The sequence below is a fragment of the Electrona antarctica genome (assembly GCF_951216825.1).
Source record: "Electrona antarctica genome assembly, chromosome: 6".
NCBI classification, from domain to species: Eukaryota; Metazoa; Chordata; class Actinopteri; order Myctophiformes; family Myctophidae; genus Electrona; species Electrona antarctica.
Window position 1 is genome coordinate 46,197,845 of NC_136811.1, and position 25,433 is coordinate 46,223,277.

Consider the following 25,433-nt stretch of genomic DNA (forward strand, 5'->3'; position numbering starts at 1 on the left):
ACATGAAATCACAATTAATGTCGGTGTGTAACCAAAAAATAAAATAAAGCTGAACACAGAGATCTTTGAGACATAAGCTTGGTGACAAATAATGTATAATATTCAATGCTTCCAAGAACATAACTGATGATCTGTTGTGCACACATCACACTCATATTATTCACAGCGTGGTCTCTCTACTCCAGTGGGTCTCAAAGTGAGAACACGGCCCGGCTTAAGGGGTTCCATTTTTTATTTAATTTTTTTTAACATTTCAATACAAATCTAGTATGGAGGTCTCTGGCTCAAGATCCTTTCAGATGGGGGTCCGCGGTCAAATACATTTGGGGGTCCTTGGACATGAAAAGGTGTTGGAAGCACTGCTCTACTCCATATCATACCATGGCATGGGCAGGAAACTGCATCAGCGAGAAGCCAAGAAACCATGGTGATACAAAATAATAATACAAAATTCCCAGGAAATTGCACCCTGGCTTTGATCCAAGAACAGGAAGCCCTCCCCTGGCCTGAGGTCACGGCAGTAGACTGAGCTCTCTAGATGTTCTGGACTCCCTAGAGAGTTCTACTTCAAGATCTGTATCTTCAAAAACATACCATGGATACCTCATGGACTCACTTTAACCACTTACACCCTACACACAGCTGTATATTTCCTTGTATGTCAATAGCAAAAATAGCCTTTTTTAAGATTTATTCTTGGGCTTTTACTGTATGCCTTTATTATTGATAGGACAGTACAGTAGGCAAGAAATAGGGAGAGTGACAAAGGCCATCATGATTGGGAGTCGAACACGCAATGTGCTGTCAGGCTACATTATAGCCTAGGTGCTCAGACCGGGCCGGGTTTGCAGAATGATTGCCTATTTTCACCAAATGTTCATCTAAAACTTTTGCCAGATGTTTGTATATTTACCTCTATTATCATGCTAGGGTTAATTTTGTTATGTTGATTTAATGATTGACCCACTTACCCACAGAGCAGTTTCTATAAGGCTGGGCTTAGAAACCGTTTTTGTCTAATGGCTAGTGTAAAAAAACATTTGAAAGGATTATGCAACCAGGGATATGACTGGAAGTAAATGGACATTATGTAACTCTGATGTCAAATCCCTTACAACACGGCTTGAATGCCAAATTGTGTGAATGTGTCTGGCTTGCAAAATCAAAGTAACTGACCAATTACTATGACATATATTCATGCTGTATAATTGTTGTGTAATGTGATGACTGTTATATGATTGCCTCAAACTGTTACAACAGCTCCACCATGTGGTCAAGCAGAGATAAAGCGAAGTGAATGAAGAATTGTTTATGTAATCTTTATTATTTAAGTTATAATAGTTGCTGAGGAAGCATTTTTATTAAAATGGATGAATGGCATTTCCACAAAAAGGTGTCTCAGCCAGTTAGTGCACAGGCCATATTACGCTGCTTGTGAGGGTAAAGACTTCTTTCTGCCCATGGCCCACTACAACAATCTATCTGAAATAAGGCATACAAATGTCAAGAATCATTGAAAATAGAAAAGGGCAGATAAATAGAATATCTGTGGCATTAACACAAATTATTTTATAAAGAAACAAATGAAAATACATTATCCTTTCCCATAGGAATTCAGATTGCATACAACATTGGTCCAGTCCTTTGACAAAATGATATGACTCACCACTTCAAATCGAAATCAAGTCTAGGTCATCCTCAATCATAGTAAAGCCCGATTCATACTTTGTTGCACATTGTGTCTCACACCGAAAACATACATACATGCATACATACAAGCTCACAGCCTATTGTGAGACATATTGTGAACTGTAAGTATAAACCAGGTGTAACAGGGATTTGAGCCAATACGGCACAGTTTAATGCTCCATGGCTCGCATTAATCCATTATGCTATAAACAGTCTAATCTAATGTACATGACAACCAGGAATAGTCTGGTGACCACCGGAGAGACGGGTGACAGCCGGAATGTAGATGGCACCCGGGAGCAGTATGGGTTGGCGCCCCAGCCTGTGTCTTCCGTGAGGAGGAAGCCCAACAAACCCACAGTGAGGCCTTTAGGAGGGCCATTCAAGCCGCAAGTGGAGTCTGCAGCACCACCGTTGCCCAGGTGGAGCCTGCAGAACCATTGCGGCTCATGAATCCACCACTCCTGAATGAAGTGTCTGGTGCTGAGAGTCTGGTGCAACGCACAGGTCCTGGACCTGGTGAGAGCAGGAGTGGACCTGGTGAAACATGGGAGGGGCCCAGACAGGAGTCAACCCACAGAGCCTAGTCCTTCCACGCACCAGATTGATCTACCTCCCAGAGTAGTTCCGGAGCAACGGATTGTGTGGCCCTGGTCTTTCCCTAATGGGACTGATCGAGGGTAGCTACTGGGACGTCCCAGGTGCATCCATGCGATGTTTCTTTTTTCGTTCTAAGTCATCCTCATAAGGAGCAACGGGTGCTTGTGATAATATTTCTCAGTTCAATAAAGCATTTCTCAAATTAAATGAAAAACTGTTTGTGAGGGTTGGAGACCAGCCCTCTATGGCTGAGCTTCCTGTGGGACCATTATGCAGCTTCCCAGTGCGTTCTGGAATTCAGGGACATTATCCACAGATTTCACACTGGCCTGCTCAGCAGGCTGAACTTCCTCCGCTTCTTCCTCCTCCTCCTCCTCGCTGTTTGCTTCAGGGTGCCACACTTTGGTGTCAATCATTGAAATGTCACCTTTCAAACGCAGAGGAAACGGGGAAAGAAAACATACTGTTTGTTAATATTACCACACAGAGGGGGTTACCTTTTTACTTTGGTAAGTCAAGCTTATCTCTTTGATGTTTTGTCACTACTGCTGTTGTGTTATAGTGGATCCTTTTATTGTAGAGCATCTTTAATTTTGTTGCACTGAAAACAATTATGACAGCATTCCTCTGCCTCCTATTCTTCATATCATGCGTTTTGTGTTTCCAATAATGCTTAAATAACCCTTAATATGACTTGTATTATAGAATGGTGTCTTTGGAAGATAGGCCATTGATTAATTGTTTTCGACCCTCGTCTGTCTGATGGTACACTACAATGCACCACTACATCCAACGGTGTGGTTATCTTAAAATGATACAGAAGCAATGATCAATCAGAAACAAGTACGGTATTCCTCGTGGCCGTGGCAACCCACCTGTTCTCATCGCTGTAGGAGTTTCTGTCCCATACTGATGGCTGTTCCCCTCCTCTGCTGACTTCTTAATCTTTTCCAACTAGTAAAAATGAAATAAAAATATATTTGGGTGTACACTTGCAATATCCTCGCAGCCCACATGTTAAGAACCACTGATATAGAGCCTTAGGCATTTTTCAGGCCAAGGACCCCTTAGCTGATAGAGAGATGAAGTAGGGACCCCCACTAACTATTGGATTAATGTTAAATGTGTGTTTTACTTTGTAAACTTGACCTTTGGCTCTGTACTTGGTCCACATTTTTGAGGGGCACTAGCCCCTCCTATGTCCAGCTTTTAGTGTGTGTGAACAAACTCTGTCCTACACAAACATTAAATTCCCATTGACAATGAATGGAAATTTTTACATCATAGTGTAAACTGTAAACACAAACATCACGTAACAAACATAGATATGTTGTATATAGGAGACATTATTGAATGAAGACAACGTGCTTTCTCACCTCCATGCAGATGGATGGAGGTCCTTCTTCAGTAAATGTGCAGGTACTGCAGAAAATGCAACAGTTTCAGGTACAGAATTTGTTAATATCATGCATTTGGACATATTTACATTCCCAGAATCCTCATGAAAGAATATATATTTCACATGGGTCCTGAGATCCATATGATCTGATTGTTGAGCAGCGCTAGCCGCTCCAACGCATGCGTGTCACGTGATATTGTGTGTGGCTCCCCTGTGAGTGACATCATGTGGCAGTCAAGTCTATGGACTTTTTACAGAACAATTCATTCCATACAAACTTTCAGGCCAACATAATCATACATGAGCAGCATAATAAAAGGCGCCGCTCACTGCACAGTTCACATGAGTGTGATTTAATCATTCTAACACTGTTGTAACTATCAGTGAAATTAATCAAGCTTTCTCTGACAAAGACCATGTGTGAGTGTAAAACTGGTTGCATGGTGGGGGATATTAAACCTTATTAATCATATGATTTACGCAGATGACTTAGTTGTACCGTCTCCATACAGTGCTGGCTTACAGCAGCTACTACGGGTATGTACAGAATATGGCTTTTTATTTGATATAATGTTGAACTCTAAAAAGAGTGTTGTGATGATCACTCGAACAAAGGACGACCAGAAGCTCACCTTTCCCTCTTTGGCAGGTGAAGTTAGGTTAGTTAGTTAGGTTGTAAAGAAGTTTAAATACCTGGGTCACATAATCATGGATGATCTCTATGATGATGATGTGCAACGTCAGTGCTGTAAACTATATGGGCAAGCCAACATGCTGGCACGGAAATTTCACATGTGTACAGGCAATGTTAAAATAGCCATTGCACACATATACAGTTCACTTGTGGTGCCGTTATAGCAGTGCAAAAATAAAAAAAACTTCAGGTGGCATATAATGATGCTTTTAAAATATTTCTGAAACTCCCAAGATGGACCAGCACCAGCACAAGTGAAATGTTTGTGAATAGTAATGTACACACCTTTCATGCTGTACTGAGGAATTTTATGTTTAGATTTATGTGTAGACTGAAGGAGTCTAAAGGTCCTTTCAAACAGGCAGTGATTTAAACGCCTTTAAGCACCTATAGTTTATTTTCAAAGAGACCTGTGTTTCTTTCTGTACGCGCGGTAGGGCATTCACTAGTCATTTTTACTAGTTGCCTAGTTTACTACCTATTAACTACCTATTATGTGGTGACTATAACTATAATCTACCTGATCTTGAGGCCTACAAAATTGAAAAAAAGACTAGTTGACTATCAACTAGTCAACTAGTACCAACAAGGTCGACTAGTGGATTTACTAGTCAACTAGTCGAGAAGTCGAGGGGCAACAACGCAAGCGTATTAAGTGGGCGTGGTCCAGTGAAATTGTTGCGCGCATGCTCGTTTCATGCACACGCCCATGACTCACCAGACCTGGATTCTGTTTCGGTTTTTTTCACGCTTAGATAGATAGATAGATAGATACTTTATTTGTCCTTTCGGAAATTTGTTTGTTCCAAGAGGCATCAAAATAAAATAGCCAGTGCACATGACATTGCGTTGTCGCGCCCCTCTTGAGCAGACCTAGAGCAGACCTAGAGCAGACCCGTCGTTGATCCAGGCGACAATGTCTGCGTTCATCGCTGCCCGTTTGAAAGGACCTTAAGAATGTATTAATCGTGGCCTTAACAGAGTGATACAAGGTTTTCCTTCTGCTTCTGGAAACACCAGAGGCAATGTTTATATGTTTTTAATTGAGATGGGCCGTATGGAGTGAAAATAGTCTGGTACGTAGGCTATCTCTATGTTTTAATGTGTGTTTTGTATTGTTTTGTATATGGACCTAGTGTCTGCAATAAAGTTTATCATGTGCCCTTTTTATATAACTGAACTGTTTTAATTTTATTTTGTGTTCTATGTGAACAAGTCAGCAAGTCAATTTCCTCAATCGTACACAATGTGATCCAGACACATCAATATTACCTTGAGCTGTGTTGTAGTCTGGGATCACAGTCAATGGAGGTTTCCTGCTTCTGAAAAGATTTTAAAAAACAACAATTCCAGTTCATATGCATGAACTCCATGAAGTGATGGGGTCAGAAATGTGACAGAAGGGGTCAGAGATTAGACGGGTCTGACCTGTGAGGATTTCTTATGGTCTTGTTTCTTCCCTGCTTCCATGTCTTTGTGTCTGCCTTCTTTCTGGCGCTGTAGCTTTATGAATTCAAACGTACTCATACCTTTGTAAACTGCATCAACCGTGAGAAAACAAACCAGGAGACTAATGACAACAAAGAATAATAATAATAATAATAATAATAATAATAACCACAAATAATAATAATCACTTTTTCAGAAATCTACAAGCTCACAATATATCGTGAGGTATTGTGCGCTTTTAGATCTGCTATTGTCGATATTTTCTATAACTCTTTGGAAGATTTGAGAACATTTTTGCATGACATGCACATGCCCAAAATAGTGACCAGATATAAAGTGTAAAAAATCTTCTAAATCTAAGTCTTAATGTCGTTCCTGAGATATGAGTTAATTTTGACCTTGACCATCATTGTTTGTAACCTTGATGTTTATGGTTTTCAACCCAATGCTAATCATCTATTTGAAGGCAGCCAACTGATCATACCCACCAAGTTTCATGAAACTTTAAATCCACCCAGCCCAACGTTGCAGTGCACTATACCTAGTAGTAGTATACCTATCCATCCACCCACTAGGGGGGGGTGGTGTTTATGGTCAAACTCTACTGTGATTGTGACTCACAGAGGTAGAGGTGGAATCCCAGCAGGTGGCCAAGAAGCAGCAGACAGGTGAAACACAGCATCATGGTGATGCAGGCCAGCACAAGGAGCCCCACTGAGCTGGTCTGTATGGGAGCTACAGGTAAGAATACGAGCCAGGTGCCATTACCCAGCAGACCTAAAGAAATAAGAAACAGGTTCGAAACACACACGCCTCGATACAGACAGAATGCATGGTTACAACCTTGAGCCTTGGGTTTTAAATGTGTAAATAACTCGCATTCTGATTGGCCAAACAGGCATTCCAACTGGCAGCTAATTCCAACAAAGCATGATAAGCTGTGCATGAATGTATTCTGTGCCATTTTGTTGTGTATGACTGTAATGTGGTCCAGAACTGACACGCGCTCCCTGTTTAAGTGCATGATACATACTGGCAAGGAACAGGTATAGAAAGATTGTAAATCATGGAAAGGGTTTGGTTAGGTTTGACAATGAATTTGAATGTGTACTCTTTTTTTGTCAGACTAAAGACAGTAAAGAATACCATTTAGAATTTATACGGAGGGATTATTCATTAAGTTGTACTGTACTGTACTGTACTGTACTGCATCATCAAACACGACATATGTTGAGACTCACGGTCAAACTGTGGGGCGGTCCGTAGAATGCCAGGATCCAAGAAATGCTGAATGAACACGAACATGGTAACTATGAGAAGCATCAGCACAGCTGCAGTAGCAGAGGACAATGCCACAAAAAAACACCTGAAAGGAGAGAGACCATTTATTTAGATGCAGAGCACGGCACTCATAACAACATCATCCACACTTCCTCTTTCTTACCAATAGTTCCTGCCACCGACACAGTTGTTGAGCCATTTACAATGGTGATCAAATTCAGCGACACATTTGTTGCAAGCACCGCAGTGTTTCACTCCAGGGCCACTGCACACAAAAGATTGCATTATGTCAACACTGCTATTTGGAGCCTTTTGAAGGATAGTGTAATGTTGTCTCTAGGCAAGGCAAGCAATGTTTTATATGCGGTACATTTCATACACTAACGCATTTCAAAGTGCTTTACATGAGGCATAGAAAGGCATTTAAAGACAAACAAAGAACATAAGTAATAAAACAATAACACTATAAAAGAATAAATGTCAGTGTCAAAATGTCAATGTGTGAAAATGATGTTGGCCAATGAAATTGATTGTAATCGTTTGTGTGGATACGTACACTTTGACATCACACAGATAACAGTGGAGGTCCTGGATGACATGTGGCTGCTTCGTTCGGTCAAACAATGGCGCCGTACCGGAGCAGCCGTTTTTGGATCGGACGCTGGCGTCTGCCGGATCTATAGACACTGCAGCAATATGGGTGATCATATGCACAACAAAGGCCATCCCAGTTAGCTACACACAGCAGGGGGTCAAGGAACTCAAATTAGCTGGAATTGCTAGAAAGGGTAAAGTCACAGGGACGTCGTAAGGGGAGTGCAATCTTTGTTTTTACACCTACAGCGCCTGCCAGCGGGGGCATTGAACCGGAGGAGTAGGAAGACGTTTGACAGCCACGGGTGGATGTGAATAAGAAAGTGACCGTTTTCACATAGGCTACACAGTTACTAAGGGGAGCCTAAGGATGGAAATACAAGATTGTCTTATGTGAAGGGTGGAGAGTCCAAGTGTGAATACATCAGCTGTTCCCATTTTAACCACTAGCCTACAGTTATGTAAACAAGTGGCACTGGGATTGCCTTGCATTCATCACAAGACAAACAGCCTACTGATAATGTGGCCATGGTTAATGGAGAGGATCGTAATTGAGACAAAGAAGACAAAGTCATGTCTAGCGTGCCTTGAGCTTCTATTCAGAAGCTCTCGCACAACAAAGTCCTTGTCTTGGTTGGAAGGCCATCATAGCTACAGTAAAGGCCGCCCACATAGAGAGGGCTAATATTTAAAGTCACTTTCATTCTCTGAAAGATGTGCAGCTTGCCTTGCATTATATTAAGATTGCAATAAAAGCAACATAGCTGATTCCTCACATCTTCCAACAAGGTTTCAACTTAAGCCTAATTTATACATCATCGCATGGCAGTCGTGCAATGAGGTATAAATTAGACTTTAGTGTTACGTTCTGCTTGAGCTTTAAGTTCATGGACCAACCAGTTGAGAAACACCAACTAGCCACTTATGCCGTATACGTATACTTATGACAAATAAAGACAATAGCTGATCTACAAGTAGATCAGCTGTAGATCTGCTTATTTTAGCATAATTTGCATAACGTACAATAGCATTAGCCAGGTTTAATGTGGTCATTGGTGCAAAGGATACAGAGTAGGCGGCAACATTCCATGGTACGGGGAGAAGAGGGGTGTAAATGCCAAAGCAAACTATGCCAAAGTAAGCATACACCAGCCAGGCCACCACCTGGTAACCCTGAAGAGGCCACGACCAGCCATTGATCCTGGGTGGTTTGGAGGGAACCAGCTCATTCTTACTGCTGCCAGGAGTAGGGGCTGTACGCCTCGCCCTCCAGCCAAAGCAATTCATCTACAAAAAAAACAACATGAAAATGGACAGTGGCTAAGAGAAATCACACATGGGTTTGGAAGACAGACAACCAATAATGAACAGAGTAGTCCTTGACAAAACATCCCTGTGGATGAATGTTATAGTACTATGGAGAGTAGCTCTGACTTAGGCTGCGAAGAAATTTGCCAGGGAAATGAGCAGAGCGTGGTGGTGACTGTCGCCCTCTGCATATTGAGATATGATAGGAAGGTGTCTCAGTCATATAGGGCTGTCAGTGTGACTAAAGGAACTCTAGGGTCATGCGATACTTTCATACTGAATATATTGTAATGTCCCCAGGTGTACCAATACACATGGAAGGATGTCCCAGCATGCCTCTGGGCAAATGGGTCCGCAATTCAAAAAAGGGTCCCGACCCAGTGTTTGGCAGTGTGTGTAGAGTTACATAGAGTACAGCTGGTGGTGGTGGTTCCTGCCTCCTGGCACCACCCCTTACTGGCCCAAAGACAACCAGAAGGATATGAAGAGACCCCCCACACTGGACATCCCTCCCACTGGGCCTCCAGAGATTATCAGGCCTGTGTAGTTTAAATTGTCACTATATATATATATATAGGCCTACCTGGTCACCTCCTGGACCTGAAATAGCCTATATGTATGAGGTGGGTTAGAGTTGGACGGTGGTGTCCTTCCTTAATCCTTGAGGTGCAACGTACTCACAGACACACTTAGGCTTAGTGTCTATTGTTGTGATATTTTGTATGTCATTTCATGTTGGGGATAAGGGGTTAGGACTGCGTTATCTGTCGTTTAAAAATGTTTTATGTTCGTTTAGGTGGTTTTCGGTTCGGAATCCATAGGTTTCAGGGTAGTTGCATTGATTGAACTCCATTGCAACTTTGGAATCGTAGCCGAAAATAAAAGGAAATTGCCTTGCATGTTTGGTAATGTTACTCAATCAAAAGTTGCAACCTCAATCAAAAGTTGCAACACCCCCTAGCCCGTCTCCGGACCCCCCGGGTTGAGCTCAACCCGGGGGGTCCGGAGACGGGCTACAACACCCCCCCACACACAGACACACAATAATTGTATTTTGAACACACAGGCCTCGCTATTACCAGTGGTGAGGAATACGATAGTTGCCTAGCAGGAGAGCAGGCACAGTAAATAAAGTTCAATTATTGTCAGTCAGTCCTGACGATTGGTTTTTGCTGCGTCTACGATTTTGCTAAACAAATATATATATATAATCCCTTGGTGGTGCACACAAAAGTCAGTGTTGTTAACAATGACATTGTTGTCTTCGACTTGACAGTTAGTAGCCCAAACATTTTTCAAACTTGTGTCGTTTTATTAAAACACATTTTAGTAATTTTCCGTAGATGGCCAATGGCTTAAAACGACGCCACATAAAATAGAGAATATGCAGATTTTGTTCACAAAGAGTGTCAGTAATGAATAACAACTTACCTTTGCCATTGGATGCCGCTCGGTGAACATAAAATAGAAAACATCGGCCTGTAGTATTGTTCAAATAAAGAGGCAGGTTTCTCTCGCTTGGTCGACCATACAGTCCATCCATACAGTAGGATAATTAGTTTGGCGATTGGGCAGGTGTGTTCTCCCATAATATCCATGAAACACAATTGCCGCCGTCAAAGGAAATAACTCCATTATTTAATGGAGGCTACTCATTTCCCTCTATAGATATGAAGCGCATAAGAAATGTCAGATGGTCTTCCGACCTTTTCCATGCCTTCTAAACCCAATATGACATGAGTCAGAAGAAGTTTTAAGGACGCAGTGCCAACCAGTGCTATGGAAACTGATGTTAAACCAAACATTGTGACCCATCGAATTGTGCGACTCCTGGCGTCGCTGTTGGTTACCCTGGTTAGAACAAAACGCGACCCACCGGTGTATTGTAACGTTTTAGCACCCTGAGCTAGAATCGAACCCCGTCCCCGATCTCCAACTCAGCAGACCAGGGGCAGGCAACAAGCCACGCCAAAGTTACGCCACGGCCGGGTCTTTTGCAGGGTCGTTGACTCGTTACAATAACTATGCCGTATTCTGAATCTGAACCATAGGTTGATGATTATCTGACTTAATCATCTCATGGTAGGTAAGGTTTAAAGCCTACCATATATACAAGTATTATACAGTCTATACTAGCCAATTCATCCATTTCTGAAATTACAGCCTTTTAAATCACAGTATTCGGTAAAGTGACACATTTCTGCATAACACCTAGGCTACTTTGCTGAGACGCAGGCAGCGCGCATGACTCGTGCAGAAGACAAGACGCCTGCTATGAGGAATTCTGTTTATCAGCAGACAGACAGGTGACTGAAGAATTAGCCCATTTTATTGTGGGCACTACGATTTTGTCTTGCATTCACTGCTGTTTTCGTTTCTGCATGGGAACTAAACTGCAAACTAAATAGCATACACTGCCTGGTTCCCCAGATGAGAACAATAGGATTAACCAAACAGACGGGAAATCTACACGACACTAAGTTCTGCTTTGCTTTCAAAAATGTAAAACACTGTCATTCAGCTTCCTCTGTTTTGGGTAAGATGAACCGTATCTGCCCTTACAAATAACTTCGTATTTGAAATAAGTGAAATTGCACTTCCTCATACTATGATAATGTTAAAATAACGAAAATAAAAGCCTGGCCCGCCTGGGTACCGAGGCAGGAACAGGAACCAACAGCAACTGTCCAATTAGGACCATACTGTGTGTTGAGTCATTAGAAACTACATGTCAATTGCTTTTCACTGTCTGTGGTAATTGTTACGGCCCTATGTGGCCTTGTGTTGTTGTGGTTTGTGTTTAATCCACTGTCAGTGTTTTTCAGTGCTGTATGATGATTGGAGGGTGGATTGGAGGAGTGGCTTGGTGTCTGGAGACACCTGGGCCTCATTTTCAATCAGCCAGCCACCAGTATAAAAGCCTGGGAGAAGCTCCTCGTCAGTCTTGCCATCCGTCACCTGTGCTGCTGAACCCAGTCTGTAGCTAGGGTAGTGTCTGTAGGCTGTGTGCCTTACCTGCTTAGTTTGAGGTTTCTTTATTTACTGTGTGTTTAAAGAACAGACCAACCTAGTAATCTTTGTATGCAAACTGCTGTCAAAGTATCCCAAACCCTTTTCCTGTGTCATAAGAATTAAGGGAAGCTGTATGGTAAGGGTGTGCTGCTATTTTCTTTCGTTGCCCCAGTTTTGGCCCATTGTTTGTTTAGTCAGGGAGCCTAGAGTGTAATTTTCTTTTTGGTGTAGTTTAGGATTGTTTCTTTTCTAGGTAGGGTTGGGGGGGTTTTGTTTGTTATTTTAGCATTAGCCACCCTGATGATATATATACATGCTTGCCCTATCTTCTAGCTACTGTGAAATTATTTTCTCAATAAATGTACACATTTTTGCCTGAACTGGTTTGTGATCCATGACAGCCACACACATATTACTCCTTTGGAGCCAAGACCCCACATAGGGTCATAAGGTCGTAATATATTTGGGGGCTCATCCGGGACACAATTACTGCAGTATTAGAAAAAATGTAAAGATGTAATAAAGACAGACATTGCACGTTTTTCTTTCGTTTTTTTTAATAAAAACAATATGTACAATGGTGATCGGAACAGGTGGATTCCTGTTGTCCCAAGGACAATATTAGATCATGGTGTGATGGGATTCCAAAAGGCGCTCTGTGAGCCAGTGTGAGGTCAGCTGTTGGCTGTAGAACCCGGTTCTGGCGACTGCAAGAATTCGTAGGGGTCGTGAACCATCTCGGACTGGTCGCCAACACCCAGGTGTGAAGGGCTCCCTGTTGACGAAGGCAATACGAGACTGGTGAAACAGTAGTTCAGATACTGGTTTGGGGTTAGATGGCCCGGGCCGGCCTAGCAGTCCGGGCACCTAGGCTTGTAATCCTAGCCTGACAGTGTGTCGCGGGTTCGAGTCCGGACCTCGACGACCTTTGCTTCTTCCCTCCCCACCACACACATCTCTCTCCCCGTTTCCTGTCTACATGCTGTAATATCTATCAATAAAAAAGGCCCCAAAAATATCAAAGGGAAGATAAACCTGAGTAAACTTATTGAGTATGGGTGTTGTCCACTGCAAATAGCAGATCTACAACTGACTGCTTAAAGTGTTGTACAACCCTAAATCATCTGGAAACGAAAGTCTCTGATACATACTAATGCACTGATATCAAGGCATTAGGGGAGATGCTGGCATGTCAGTAGCCAAAGAAAACAATTAATTATATTGTTATTCTCCTGTGGCAGTGCGTGCCAGGGCATTATAATGGCTCATGCATGTGTATCTGTCTGTGAACAAAATGACTGACTTGGGAATGGATTGGGTGAATTTCAGTAAACTTGGTGGCAATGGTCACTTTGGTCAGTAGGCTGCCCCGAAGACACACAAGCATGAGACACTTTTCATATTAGGACTGTGCCAAACCAACCTTGTGCACTATTATAGAAAATGCCATATACAAAATAATGGAATTGGAAATGGAATGAAGAGATGACACTAATCCAACTGGGTGAAATTTAAAGTGTACATAAAGGTTCATATTATCCAGTTCTATTGGCCAGAACTTCATGATGCATGTGACATGCTAATCAGTTCTTCCTGGGCCCATGCAAGGACTGTCTAAAGAGGACGAGACGCGAAGGCCACCGTAGACCGTACGGGTGACACCATGTTGCTCCATGGTGCTCCATGGAAGGAAAGAAACATGCGCAGTTGAGACCAAGGAAGCTGAACGCGGAAGTGTTGGCTGCATATAGCCCATTGCGCATGTTTCTTTCCTTCCATGGAGCACCATGGAGCAACATGGCGTCGCCCGTACAGTCTTCGCATCTCGTCCTCTTTAGACAGTCCTTGGGCCCATGCAAGGAAGATTAGAGAAGGAAGTGACATGGTCACGTGACAGTGCTGTGCCATGACACTTTCATGGGAGCCAAATCTCACACCGGAAGTTACATGAATACAAAGCAGTGAATGGAGCAAGCTTGACCAGCTGATAACAAACATTATTTATTTAGTTATATAATCGGTTCAGGCATATAAAATAAGACATATCACAGGTTGTTTTCTAATCACTTGCTTTTCGATGTGCACAGAGTGCACAGTACATCATTTTATTTGAGGATTGAAACAGCAGCAGGTATCGTTTCTGTTCCGCGAGATTTGACTGCCAGACAGGAAACGGTGGACAGTCTCGCGATACTTGGCACGTTCAGAAACCTACTTTTTGCTCTTTAGATACCTCTATAAAATTACAGTGTACACATCGAAACGCAACACAGCAGACAATGTGTTACATGTCTTCTGTTATTTGCCAGAAGCGATTGCTTTACAAAAGATCTCAGTCATTCAGAAATAGTGTTTGTTCATGAGCTGGTCACTGAGCTCTCACTAAGCTCTCATTGACTCCAGTGCATTCTGCCGAACTTCCGGGTGTAGTTTGGCTCCCATGGTCGACAAATCTGGTCTGGAATTGCGTGATAGAGAAAATGACGGTGACTTTACCTCCATTTAATATACCTTGGGCTCATGATAATCCTTTTTTCAAATGAGTGTGTGATGTTATTAACATTTGTGACCGGCCACTCCTCCTGCCACGCTCTGTTTTCAGGACGAACCTTTGCACCCAGTTTTGTGCAAATCCCTTCATAACTAATAGAAATATCCTGCAGACTGTTAGACCGCCATACAGATGAAGTTGAAAACTGAGAATTTTACAGTGTAGATTGGGGTTCCAGAGATTTCTTTACAAATAATTGCAGCAAATGGGGGTCTGTGACTAATGTATATCAAATTGGGGATCCTTGAAATTCCAAAGGTTAAAAGTCACTGACCAAGGTGGTGCTGGTCCCTCTCGGAGGCGTTGGAGAGGGAGGACAGGTTGGAGGAAGGTCTGGAGCCCACTCTGTCCACCTGCGCCTCCTGGAATTCTTGCAACAACTTGTCTGCATCATCAAAGTGCTGCTGGCCTTCGTCTTGGCCCGGCTCCTTCTTCACCGCTTTGCCTGGATAAGAGCGGACAAGACACAGGGAGATAATAGCGTTTACTCCAGTGGGTCTCAACTTTTTAATTTCGGGGAGTCGGGACCCCATAACAGAGTTGCAGACCTGTAAGGGTCCATTTAGAAACCCCCTCAACCCTGAGACTCCCTGAAGCACATCCTCGAGTGTAATATTGCAATTATACAGTTACCCTTAAAAACAACTTGTGAACTCAATTTCATTATAACTAAGATATTCGATAAAATAAATCATTTTTTTAATGACATATGTAGCCACTACGACTGAAAATATCCCATGAAAAGTGCTAGCGAAGCCACCCAACCGGCTATGCTGATTACTGGTGTTCCATCATGCTCGTTTAAGCACGGCTAGATGGATATTTAAAACAATCAGATTGGTTCCTTGAAACGACACGAATTATAAATAACAAATAGAATCATATGGATCTCGGGATCCAGATGGGAATGGCGAGGTTCCAATGTGGATCTAAGACTTGTAAATAGAATAAACACAAATATCCTAGTGTAGCTCTGCTATTTTTGGCAAAGAGTTTTGGTGTAGAGGGGAAAAGGGATGGACCTATAGGGCTCCATTTTCGTCACCGCTAAACCCCTTATCCCTAAACTTCTTTGCCTTTTTTTTTTTACTATTTTTAAAAACATTTTTGAATAGTTCAACTAGCCAATTTACATTGACATGTTGTGAGCTTGTAGACTGGCCATTTTAACTATTCAAAAATGTTTTGCAAAATAGTAAAAAAAAAAGGCAAAGAAGTTTAGGGATAAGGGGTTTAGCGAAAATGACAAATGGAGCCCATAGACCCCAGGGAACTCCAGTCAACTAAGTATAAGGTTTTAGTGGTTTATATAATTTATATACTTACTTACATATAAAATGAATAAATAATACTAATATTGTTGAGAGAGGATTGTCACCTAATGCGTTGAGCATGGAAATGTCGAGAGACATATCAGGGTAGTTCTTCATGGACATGAAGTCCAGCACGGAGCCAGTCTCGCCCAGACCGCTGCCATCTGCCATCTGACCAAAGAAATACAAACAATATTCATACAATCTTTTACTCATTATGATTATTAACCATTTTGTATTAGTTGTGAATGGTACACAATGGTATATTCTTTAAACCTTGATTATTTCCAAGTGTACTGTTCTACAGCATACCTGCATGTCACAAATGTTGGCCGTGGTTTCATCAGATTTCAGCACCATATTTCTTTTCTGCAATAAAATAGGCATCATTTGAAAATGATATGCTTTTAGGAACAATGTAAAAGAATCTCTTACAGATACCATGAATTTAACAGTGATAATATAACAGTGTTCTCCTTTTTTATTACTTTTTATTGTGGTACACAAACAATGGGATACAACACAGTCAACATCCGTGTTCATTAGCTCAGATTTATTTAGCCCATAATTAAAGTGATTGCGATTGCAAATACCTAGTCTGTCTCACAAGTCCACCTCAAAACGCTTCGCTCAACTAGAGACTGGGGACAGACTCTAGTTGAAAGCCTTTCTTTGTTAAAACTCGGTGGAAACAATTAAGAGTTCATATTGGGGCGGTGACATGATTAGTTTCCAAAACGGTGGGTGAAGCTTTGTTAGCGGATGTTTGTATCATTAGGCGTAGTAATTACCAGTCGTAATTACCTGTCTGATGTGATTGAGAGCTTTGGTGTGGTCGTCTGCAGTCATCTTATCCAGTAGTCCATCCACCAGCTTCTTGGTAACACTTCCACAGCCCTTGACAAACTCCTGTATACTGAAGAGTTGAGGGAACTGATGATAAACTGAGGCTGCATGATGCCGACAACAAGAATAATTATCATTGTCGCGGTTGGGTGGAAACCTATGTCCAAAACCGTTACTTTTAGTTAATGGGAAAAATAACCTGTTTTCCAATTATTTAGTCAAAGCTCTTGTTAATACTTTTCATTGGTTACATATTTATAAAACCCAGACAGACTTAACTTATTTTCAACCTTGAATCCCTATCTATTATGAGCAAAGATTCTAACACTTTTCAATATAAAACGAATCAGATCTACAAGCTCACTGTGAGACTGTAAAGCGGGTAGTTTTGCTACTTTCCTGTGACGGTGTCAGACGCTGAAGTAAGAAATAGGGAACTAATGAATGCAACCTTTGGCAATACGGAATTACAGATATAGTATAAATATTACTTTATAGTTTATTTCAAGATATCTGACATATAATGTACAACCAATGTGACAAATTTATTTGTATTGTTGAAGCAGCAGTTTTCTTAGTGCGTCCTAGGTCCTACCTGAGCGCACACTGCACGCCTGTGTCATCTCCGTACGAATTATACAACATGTCCATCTCTTCAGGCAACAAGTCTGGGAAGATGGAGTTCTTCTGAAGGCTCTGGGTGTTGTAAGCATTGCTCAAGAACGTCACTGCATTAAGAAGAGCAATGTTAGAGCAGTACAAACTACTAGCCTATCCGTGCTATGACGGGTTAGTTAGCCAATCACAGACTTCATAGCCGTCCAAATTTCTATTTGGCTCTGCACACCACATTTATAGGACATCTTTGTCATATTAATTCTGATTTAGTTTAAACCAAGACAAAATATAACCAAGAAAGAAAGAAACAGTCTATGGATGAAATTCAAACATTGATGTCTTATTAACTGAGGAAATAGGTTCACTCAATTATTTTGGTATAAATATGGTCCATTAAGACCAGAGAGGCTTTTGCCACGAGTTAACAAAATGCATCTTATTGATATACCCTTGTGCCTTCTGTCGTCTTTGAAGCCCAAGGTGGTTAATCCAGGTAACAACTTATTTGACAATGAACTCAGGTCAACAGTGTGGGTCTCCTCTTCTGAAAAATATGGCAGGAAAAATACAGTTGTTCCAAGACACTGTTATAGGTATTTATTATAGCCATTTATATAGTATGTAGTGAAGTTCTTAGAGAATGCAATGCTTGACAAACTGGAAAAAGGAAATGCCAAACCTTCTGCTTCAGGATCAAGCTGATTTACAACAGTATACTGCAGAGAACCATCTGTTCCTTTACGAAGGTAACCCATCTGGAAACACAGGATGAAATTGAGTAGTTATTCCCGACCCCTCAATTCACCCAGCAGGGTGAATTCGGGCCTACTTGTTAGAATGTAGTATGAGTAGCATATAAATTAACTAATGAAGTGAAATGAATTTGTACAAATTGAAATCAACTACTTTGTGCTTATCATATGTATACATTCTTTAGGTATACAAGGTATACAAGTTGTGTCGTTTCTTTTCCTGTGATGTGTAAAGTGAACAACCTTGGAGCTGGGCATGAATCGGTTGATTCGATCTCGGGCTTCATCTGCTGCGTGTTCCACCAGAGCCAGAACGTGCTCCTCCGCTGTGCTGTCTGTCAGACTGCAGGCATTTCCCTCTGGTTCATACAGGTAGCTAAAACAGAGAAACATCATTGGACCATAATATTTTACAACGTAAGCCCTATTTTATATTTTGTCGTACAATGGTGTCGCTGTCACACAGCAAACCTAACCTACCTACATTTCGGAAAATTGAGATATTATCAAGCACGATTGTCGTCTAGTGTGAGCGGTTCAAAGATCCAATCTTAAGCCTCCCGGTTTTCTCATAGGACGATCATTTTCAACCATATTTGATATTTACCGGTGTATATAGAGATGATCACTATTGCTCTGAGGAGTCTGGGAGTTGCACACCACCGAGGCAATGGCGGTCAAGGAAATAGATGTGAAGTGAATGAGTGGACATTTGGCACAGCGACCGGTCCAAACAACCTCTGGTGCATTGGACAGCTGAGGCTTGTATTTATGTGGCAAGAACTCTGTTTATATAGTGTATTCTCAGAAATATCACCACTGCAAGTTTAACCATCCATTGTTTACTTCTGCTACTGCATGTGATCACAAGATGAAATAAAACACGTTGCTAGCCCCATTCTGTAGTGTGATGCCCCATTATTTTAAAATCTTATTAGAATTTTTCATTCCATTTCATTTTATCAGATTATATAATCCTGTAGTGTGTAATGCTACAAGATTTCCAAATCTTTTGAGATTTTGTTTTGTTTTGTAATCTGAGACTAGCTTTTTTTCTTGGCACTCCTTTCAATTGACTGATTACCCTGTTGGTGGTTGAATAGAGTTAATACTGTTTACTCCAACTTTAAGTCGCTTTGGGTGAGTGTGCTAATGCATGCATATATTGTATTACCTGATGACTTCCTGTATGTCTTTGACTGGCTGCTTTTTGGACTTCTTGGCCGACTCCACAGGGATGGGGATGATCTCCGGAGGAGGGATTTCCGCCGCAATGTCCTCATCTCCCAAAATGGCCGCCTGCTGAGAGAAATCCATGTCCTGCATAAAAGACACGCTGCGCTTCAGAGCTATCAGCCGCTCCTGCAAACAGAGCAGAGATAAGACAGCCACAGGCCACACTTTCACTTCATCTGCATAACCGGCAACAGAGTGACTGGATGGCCGGTGGAATGGAAAGGATGAGGACGGCGGAGTCGATGACTATGATGATGAGAATGATGATACTCAACTGGAGAATGTTTAGTTAGCCTATTATTAATTATAGCAGTCTGTAACTGTGCGCACACGCGTTTGGTTAAGTGTGCGCAATTGTTCAGCGTGTGTATGTTGCTAGATCAAGGACGGGGGTCACATGACTTGGTCAAGTCTATTGTGGGGGTCGCCAGCCGAAAAGGTTGAGAACCACTGATTCAATACAAAGCAAAGAACTTGCCACTGATATACAGATTTTCACTGAGAGAGTAGTGACAACATTGCTAAATTATATGAATATGTATCACACAGCTTTTTCTAAAGAAAATGTGCTCTCTTTAAGTATAGGGTTCACGAGATTTGGAGGAGGAATGCCTCAGAGTTCGCCGTCCCCACCTGGCTTCCCCACCCTTGAACATGTGCCTGGTGCACCAGAGGATTAAAATCCTCCTCTGTGGTGGGCATGGACTTTTATCCCTGTGCCACCTGGATGACCCCCTCAGTTTTATTTTCGCATGCATACAAGTCATTTTATGCAATACATAAGTCAAATTCCGTTATCTAGGATTAAAGAAATGTTCCTCTCATCTTATATGACCACATTACTTTGCTCATCATTTTGAAGCCCGTGTGGAGAAGTTTCTTGGCTGCCTTGTAGTAGACGGTCTCTGGTCGGTTGTATACCATGGCGTTGTCGCACATAAGTTTAAAGTCGCCCTGGAGGAAGAAAAGCATCTGTCAGCATTCTGAAGAGTTGAGACGAAGAACCATCTAAGTCCATACTAATTATCCATCATTTTATAAATCAGGACAGATGGGACTTTTGGGAGGGGGGGGGTCAGGATAAATGATGGGCTTAAACTGTTCTTCGTCTCAAGTCATCACTGGTTCAAATGTAGAGGGTGGAAGCAGTTTTCATGCACTTCTCCAGCTGAAAATGCAATGATCCAACATGACGCACAGACCTTGAGGTGGCGATACAATTTAACCCATTTGGAATGTCAGAATGAATTTTATAATGTGTTCAAAATCAAATGGATTAAACTTATTAACTCATTTAATTAAAATGTGTTGACATTTCAGGTTTCATGAATAGTTTAGTAAAGAATTGTAACTGAATCAAGACATGGTCAGTGTAGTGTTTCTTTTTTTAATGTGCCTATAATATTATTTTATTTTCCATTTTTCCTTTTATATTCTGAACAATGAAAAGCACTTTGACATGTATTCTAATTATGAAAGGGGCAACAAAAAGTGTATTATTAATGCTCTCTACATCACTATGTAGTTTCATTACCCTAAGTTCCAATCGCTAGTCGCTACAACTGTTCATTCTAACCTTGAATTCTGTAATAGTGTTGTAGTCATTGGTAGTAATCTTGTCATTTATGGTACTGAAGTCCATTGGGTGTTTGATGATCATGGAGTATCCAGGAGCAATGGCATCTGTCACCGGGAATGCGAAAAATCCATGTGCGTCTTTCCTGAGAAGACCAAAGAGAATGTTTCAGTACAGCAGCAGCCCTTTTTTTATCCCATGATTTTTGTAACCCATTTTTTCACCCAGTGTCAATTGTCTACACTCCGTGGCCAACCAGGGAAGAGCAACGGACTGACCTCATGCTTACTTCAATACATGGGAGTCCAAGCCGCTTCTTTTCACCTGATGGGGGGGGGGGGTTCCTCGATTGGATGTAGCGCGTGGAAGGAACACGTTATTCCAACAAGTTCCTTTCCCCTCCATCAGGTGCCCCCGCTGACCAGGTAGAGGCAGTTTAGAGATCAGGATTACTGCATGTTTTTCGTGAGGATACCATATGTGTTTCTTCACGCACTCCATTTAGAATTTAGTAATGATGAGGATAATTTTAGAGGGGGAAGTTTTCTTTTCTGTTCCTCATTCATATTATGGTCACACCAAAACGGTAAGTATTACCGACAGTGATTGTAATTGGTCATTCATTGTGCATGCAGAGCATGTCTGCATCTGCATGTGCATGTGCATGTAAGACCAGTAACAAAAATCATCAGACTGTTTACCTTTAAGATCATGTCATGCAAAATGTGAACCTGGCTAGTTAAAAATTTGACTACAGTATTAAAAGATGTCCCAAATCAGATTAATTGTATGAAGATCATGCTTGGCAGCAATGTTTCTACACTCACCGCTGTAGCTGGCGCAGGAAGTGTTCTAGGAGCTGCTGCCGAGGAGTGCCCTCACTCTCTACATTAAGACACACACGAAAACATATTGGTGCAAAGTCAGTTAGCACAGAAACATTAACCACTTTCAACATGGCATCCCTATTTTGGGGATGTCATAGGCAAAAAGAATTCTACAATAGCAAAAAATTAATATCAAAGCCAATTTACAAGCTCACAATGTGATGCAAGCTTGTAGATCAGCTATTTTGACACGATTGTGTGACAAAATATAAATGGTTACGTTCGGGATACATTCATACATCAAATGTTGCACCAGTAAAAGGGCTTTCTCAGAGTAAACCTTTTACAGTACCTGGGCGTACATTATTATTTTTCCCACAGCAGTCAATAGCAGCAGGACACAAATAGATCACAACATGATCCACACACGTGGCCGTACCTTGTTGTGTTCTGCATGCTCGGACAGGTCTGTCTCCCTGCTGTTCCACCTCCACCTTCACATTAGGGTGAAAGTCCTCTATTTCAGCATCCATGATCTCAAACTTAATCTCTTTCTTCCTCTTCTTCTCCTCGGGCTGAAGATGGAAATCCACAAATGTTCAAATGAGTTCATCGTTTCATCCCATTACTAGATTTTAGCGTTTTAGATATACATGCTCACAGTGCTTGTACATTTTCTATTTAGATATTTTTGAAAAATCTGATTTAGAAGGTTATGGGGTCAAAATGATCACCATGACCTTACTGGGAGAGGTTCTTGCTTGCTCACCTCTATTGTTGCAATACTAATGGCCTTAGGCTTAGGGAGTGTGACTGTGAAAGGTTCAACAGGCCCACTGCCACTGGTAGCGGCAACGACGGCCGCTTCAGACTCGTTCTGCTCTCGCTCTCTCTTCTTCCTCTTCTCCTCCTGCGAGATGAAGAAGACCCATTATGTTTTATAACACAGCACACACACTAGATGGAGCAATAAATCAATGTCATGTTGATTACGCTGCCACCTCCTGGTACGCTGTATTATCACAAACTACATGGGTTATATCCAATCCACACACATCTTGAGCTTGCACACAACATGTAAATGGTCAAAACAGAACCACCTTTATATAAAGATGTTAATCACTTCCAATTTGTTAAAAGTATGGTACAAAAATACGGTACTCAATTATTTCTTTTTCTGGAGGTTTATTAATAAGTGATATATTAGAGGGCCACAATGGAATAAGCTCTTTGGCTTTATGTTTCAAATAATTCATTCATTCGCAACTGTGAGCTTACCTTCCTCCGTCTTCTCTCATCATCGTCAATGTGTTTGTCTTTGTCCTTTTCAGACTTTTTCTTCTTCTTCTTCTTCTTGTCTTTGTGGCGCTCGCGCTCGTGGTCTGACCTGTCGTCATAGTAACTGGAGTCGTGTCCGGAACCAGAGAGCTCCGTCACCTCGCTTCCTCCCACTTTGAGGACAAGTTTTAATGGTTTCTCCAGAGGCTTGTCTTCATAGTCTGTGAACGTAGTAAGTAAAAAAGAAAAACATTCGTTTTCTTTTTTTTTTAGACAGTTACAGTTTAAACAAAAAAATGCACTGGGCAGATATGACAATCAAAATAATGTACAGCGGCCAAAATAGGTCATATTTACTAATGTCATAATAAGAACAATAGTGTACATAACTGATTTACAAGCTCATAACGTGTCGCATCATGAAATGTTATGAGCTTGTAGATCTGCCATTTCCAGTATTTTTTCGAAAATGTAAATGTATTATAATTGCAATTATCGCAAATATAATGATGTGATTATTGGGACAGCAGGCATACTTTATTGAATAGCCTACTGTGTCACTGTGTTGGAGGCGAGTGTTATGTGTGTGGATTGTGGAATCAGGATGTAGGTGCAGTTGTTACATCTTAACGAATTGAATAATACACAGAACCACAATGGAAACATCTAAGCGCCTAGGGCTTTTTGTGTTGTTACTTGTTATCCTTTTAACATTCATTGCAAACCGTACTTCTATACAAACTGCAAACTGTTAATAAAGCATTCAAACAATCAAACCTAATGTATAACATAATATGAAATTAAGTGTATGGCAGAGTGGCTGATAATATATGACATGTGAGACCAATTATAGCATATAGCAGTGATGATAATTACAGTATTACAGAATCAGTATCTTGTCTGATTAAAGCATGCGGTGTTGTTTGACCATCATTAGCCCCATTATGTTCACTCAGCACTAGCGTAGTGCTGAGGGAACATATTAGGGCTAGAGTAGACCATCATAAGATTTTCATTGGAAAGCAACACGCGCACGCGCAGTGTGTACACACACACACAGTCTCTGATTGCACCGTAGAATACCAAATTAAACTGCCTAAATACAATTAGGCATACATATAATTAATTTGTGCTTATATAGTAAATCAACCTATTTCTTCAGAACTGCTGCATGATATCAATCAACCTAGTCTTGAATCAAGAAGACTATCGTCATAGATGTATTTGATCTAGCCCAAACATTTAGACTCTCGTAGAGGTTTTTTCGATTCTGACGAATTTCGTCAGAATCGAAAAAAACCTCTACGAGAGTCTAAATGTTTGGGCTATATTTGATCGGGTCTGGGTAGTCTTGATCCAAGGACCAAGGCTAATATCAACCCAAGAAATGTGTTTTCAGTGAGCTCGTCAAAAAGAGAGAAGATCACTTTTGCAGGTAGATCTGTTCTCTTAGATCTGTCCTCCTCACGCGATGAATATGAAACTAAGCATTAGCTGCCATGGGTAACAAATAGCGACAAAAACATATAGAACCAAGGGCGCGTCGTTGTCCGCGTGCACGTATAGCTACTGTACCGTCAACTGTTCTCCACTCCGGTTTGTGTTTCTTGTGTTTCTTCCCCATTATCTCTCCACGATAACTCAATAAATACGTCTACTTATGTCTACTATTGTTTACTACAAGCGATGTAACAACAGCACCGCCATTAGCCGGAAACGATGATGAGTGACCCTTTAACAATAGTGTTCTTTTAACTCATCTGGTTTCTATTTAAGTGCTCAGATCAGATCCGGGCTAGATCGCTAGATCCCGCCTACCGTATCCGGTCATTTCCACGTACACTTTACATGCACGCACACGAACCGTTTCCGTATCCGCTCTAGACTGGATATGGAAACTGCAAAGCCAAATGATCCCATCCCTGTCGGGCCAGTGTTGCCAAGTCTGCTTATTATATAAACTGAAGTGGGTAGTGATGAGTAAGGCTGGGATCGAGGCCAAGGGCCAAGGGCCCCAAATTATGTATTTGTCTGCAGAATCAGATTGTACTCATTGTAGACCCACACCCCAAAATGTTTTTGTTTTTGGAAAAATGTTTTGTGTATTCAAAATGTTTCAAAAACATCAGTGTACTTGAGTAAATGTACAAAGGCATTGGCATCACAAAGTACTTACAGTAACAAAAGTAAAGGTAGTAGTGGTACTATGTGTATATATATTACAAAGTAACTATAAAGTTTTCAAATAATTGTAGTACTATTGGAATTTGGAAGTTGAAGTCGAAGTATAAAGTATTGGAAATTGGACATACTTTAGTAAAGCAAAAGTACCTCAAACTTGTACTCAAGTACAGTACTTAAGTAAATGTACTAAATGTAGCCACCACTGCAAAAATATCAAATTTCCACA

At 41.3% G+C, this 25,433-nt stretch overlaps 2 protein-coding genes across 4 annotated transcripts; both read right to left on the reverse strand.

The window, feature by feature from the left end:
- Positions 1-1,563: 1,563 nt before the first annotated feature.
- zdhhc11 (zDHHC palmitoyltransferase 11) lies at positions 1,564-11,487 on the reverse strand. The gene is made up of 11 exons (XM_079503350.1): positions 10,446-11,487; positions 8,775-8,993; positions 7,669-7,847; positions 7,276-7,377; positions 7,073-7,197; positions 6,453-6,608; positions 5,811-5,920; positions 5,655-5,704; positions 3,666-3,711; positions 3,165-3,243; positions 1,564-2,716 (listed from the first exon to the last, which is right to left on the reverse strand). Exons 1-11 carry the CDS (start codon positions 10,473-10,475, stop codon positions 2,532-2,534), a joined length of 1,281 nt encoding a protein of 426 aa, XP_079359476.1. The 5' UTR covers positions 10,476-11,487; the 3' UTR covers positions 1,564-2,531.
- Positions 11,488-12,583: 1,096 nt separating this feature from the next.
- Positions 12,584-24,749, reverse strand: brd9 (bromodomain containing 9). 3 transcript variants are annotated; one of them, XM_079502707.1, is made up of 17 exons: positions 24,599-24,749; positions 23,024-23,244; positions 22,515-22,655; positions 22,185-22,320; positions 21,746-21,803; positions 20,919-21,063; positions 20,186-20,296; positions 19,281-19,405; positions 18,350-18,482; positions 18,034-18,109; positions 17,803-17,898; positions 17,332-17,464; positions 16,695-16,806; positions 16,203-16,259; positions 15,956-16,061; positions 14,852-15,022; positions 12,584-12,801 (listed from the first exon to the last, which is right to left on the reverse strand). In XM_079502707.1, exons 1-17 carry the CDS (start codon positions 24,645-24,647, stop codon positions 12,701-12,703), a joined length of 1,971 nt encoding a protein of 656 aa, XP_079358833.1. In that variant the 5' UTR covers positions 24,648-24,749; the 3' UTR covers positions 12,584-12,700. The 3 variants fall into 3 exon arrangements, with proteins under 3 accessions (XP_079358833.1, XP_079358832.1, XP_079358834.1); XM_079502706.1 differs by having other exon boundaries at positions 19,281-19,408; XM_079502708.1 differs by lacking the exon at positions 12,584-12,801 and adding an exon at positions 14,032-14,484 and having other exon boundaries at positions 19,281-19,408.
- Between the last annotated feature and the right edge of the window lie 684 nt (positions 24,750-25,433).

Excerpts from the sequence above, each read along its gene's own strand:
- brd9 (XM_079502706.1), bottom strand. The coding sequence starts at position 24,647 with ATGGGGAAGAAACACAAGAAACACAAACCGGAGTGGAGAACAGTTGAC. Across the intron at positions 22,321-22,514 it reads TTAGTATTGCAACAATAGAG|CCCGAGGAGAAGAAGAGGAA; the intron begins GTGAGCAAGCAA and ends TTCCATCTTCAG. Across the intron at positions 15,023-15,955 it reads TTCCATGCTCAACGCATTAG|GCAAAGCGGTGAAGAAGGAG; the intron begins GTGACAATCCTC and ends GCTCTTATCCAG.
- zdhhc11 (XM_079503350.1), bottom strand. The coding sequence starts at position 10,475 with ATGTTCACCGAGCGGCATCCAATGGCAAAG. Across the intron at positions 8,994-10,445 it reads AGCGGCATCCAATGGCAAAG|ATGAATTGCTTTGGCTGGAG; the intron begins GTAAGTTGTTAT and ends TTTTTTTTGTAG. Across the intron at positions 5,705-5,810 it reads ACCATAAGAAATCCTCACAG|AAGCAGGAAACCTCCATTGA; the intron begins GTCAGACCCGTC and ends AAATCTTTTCAG.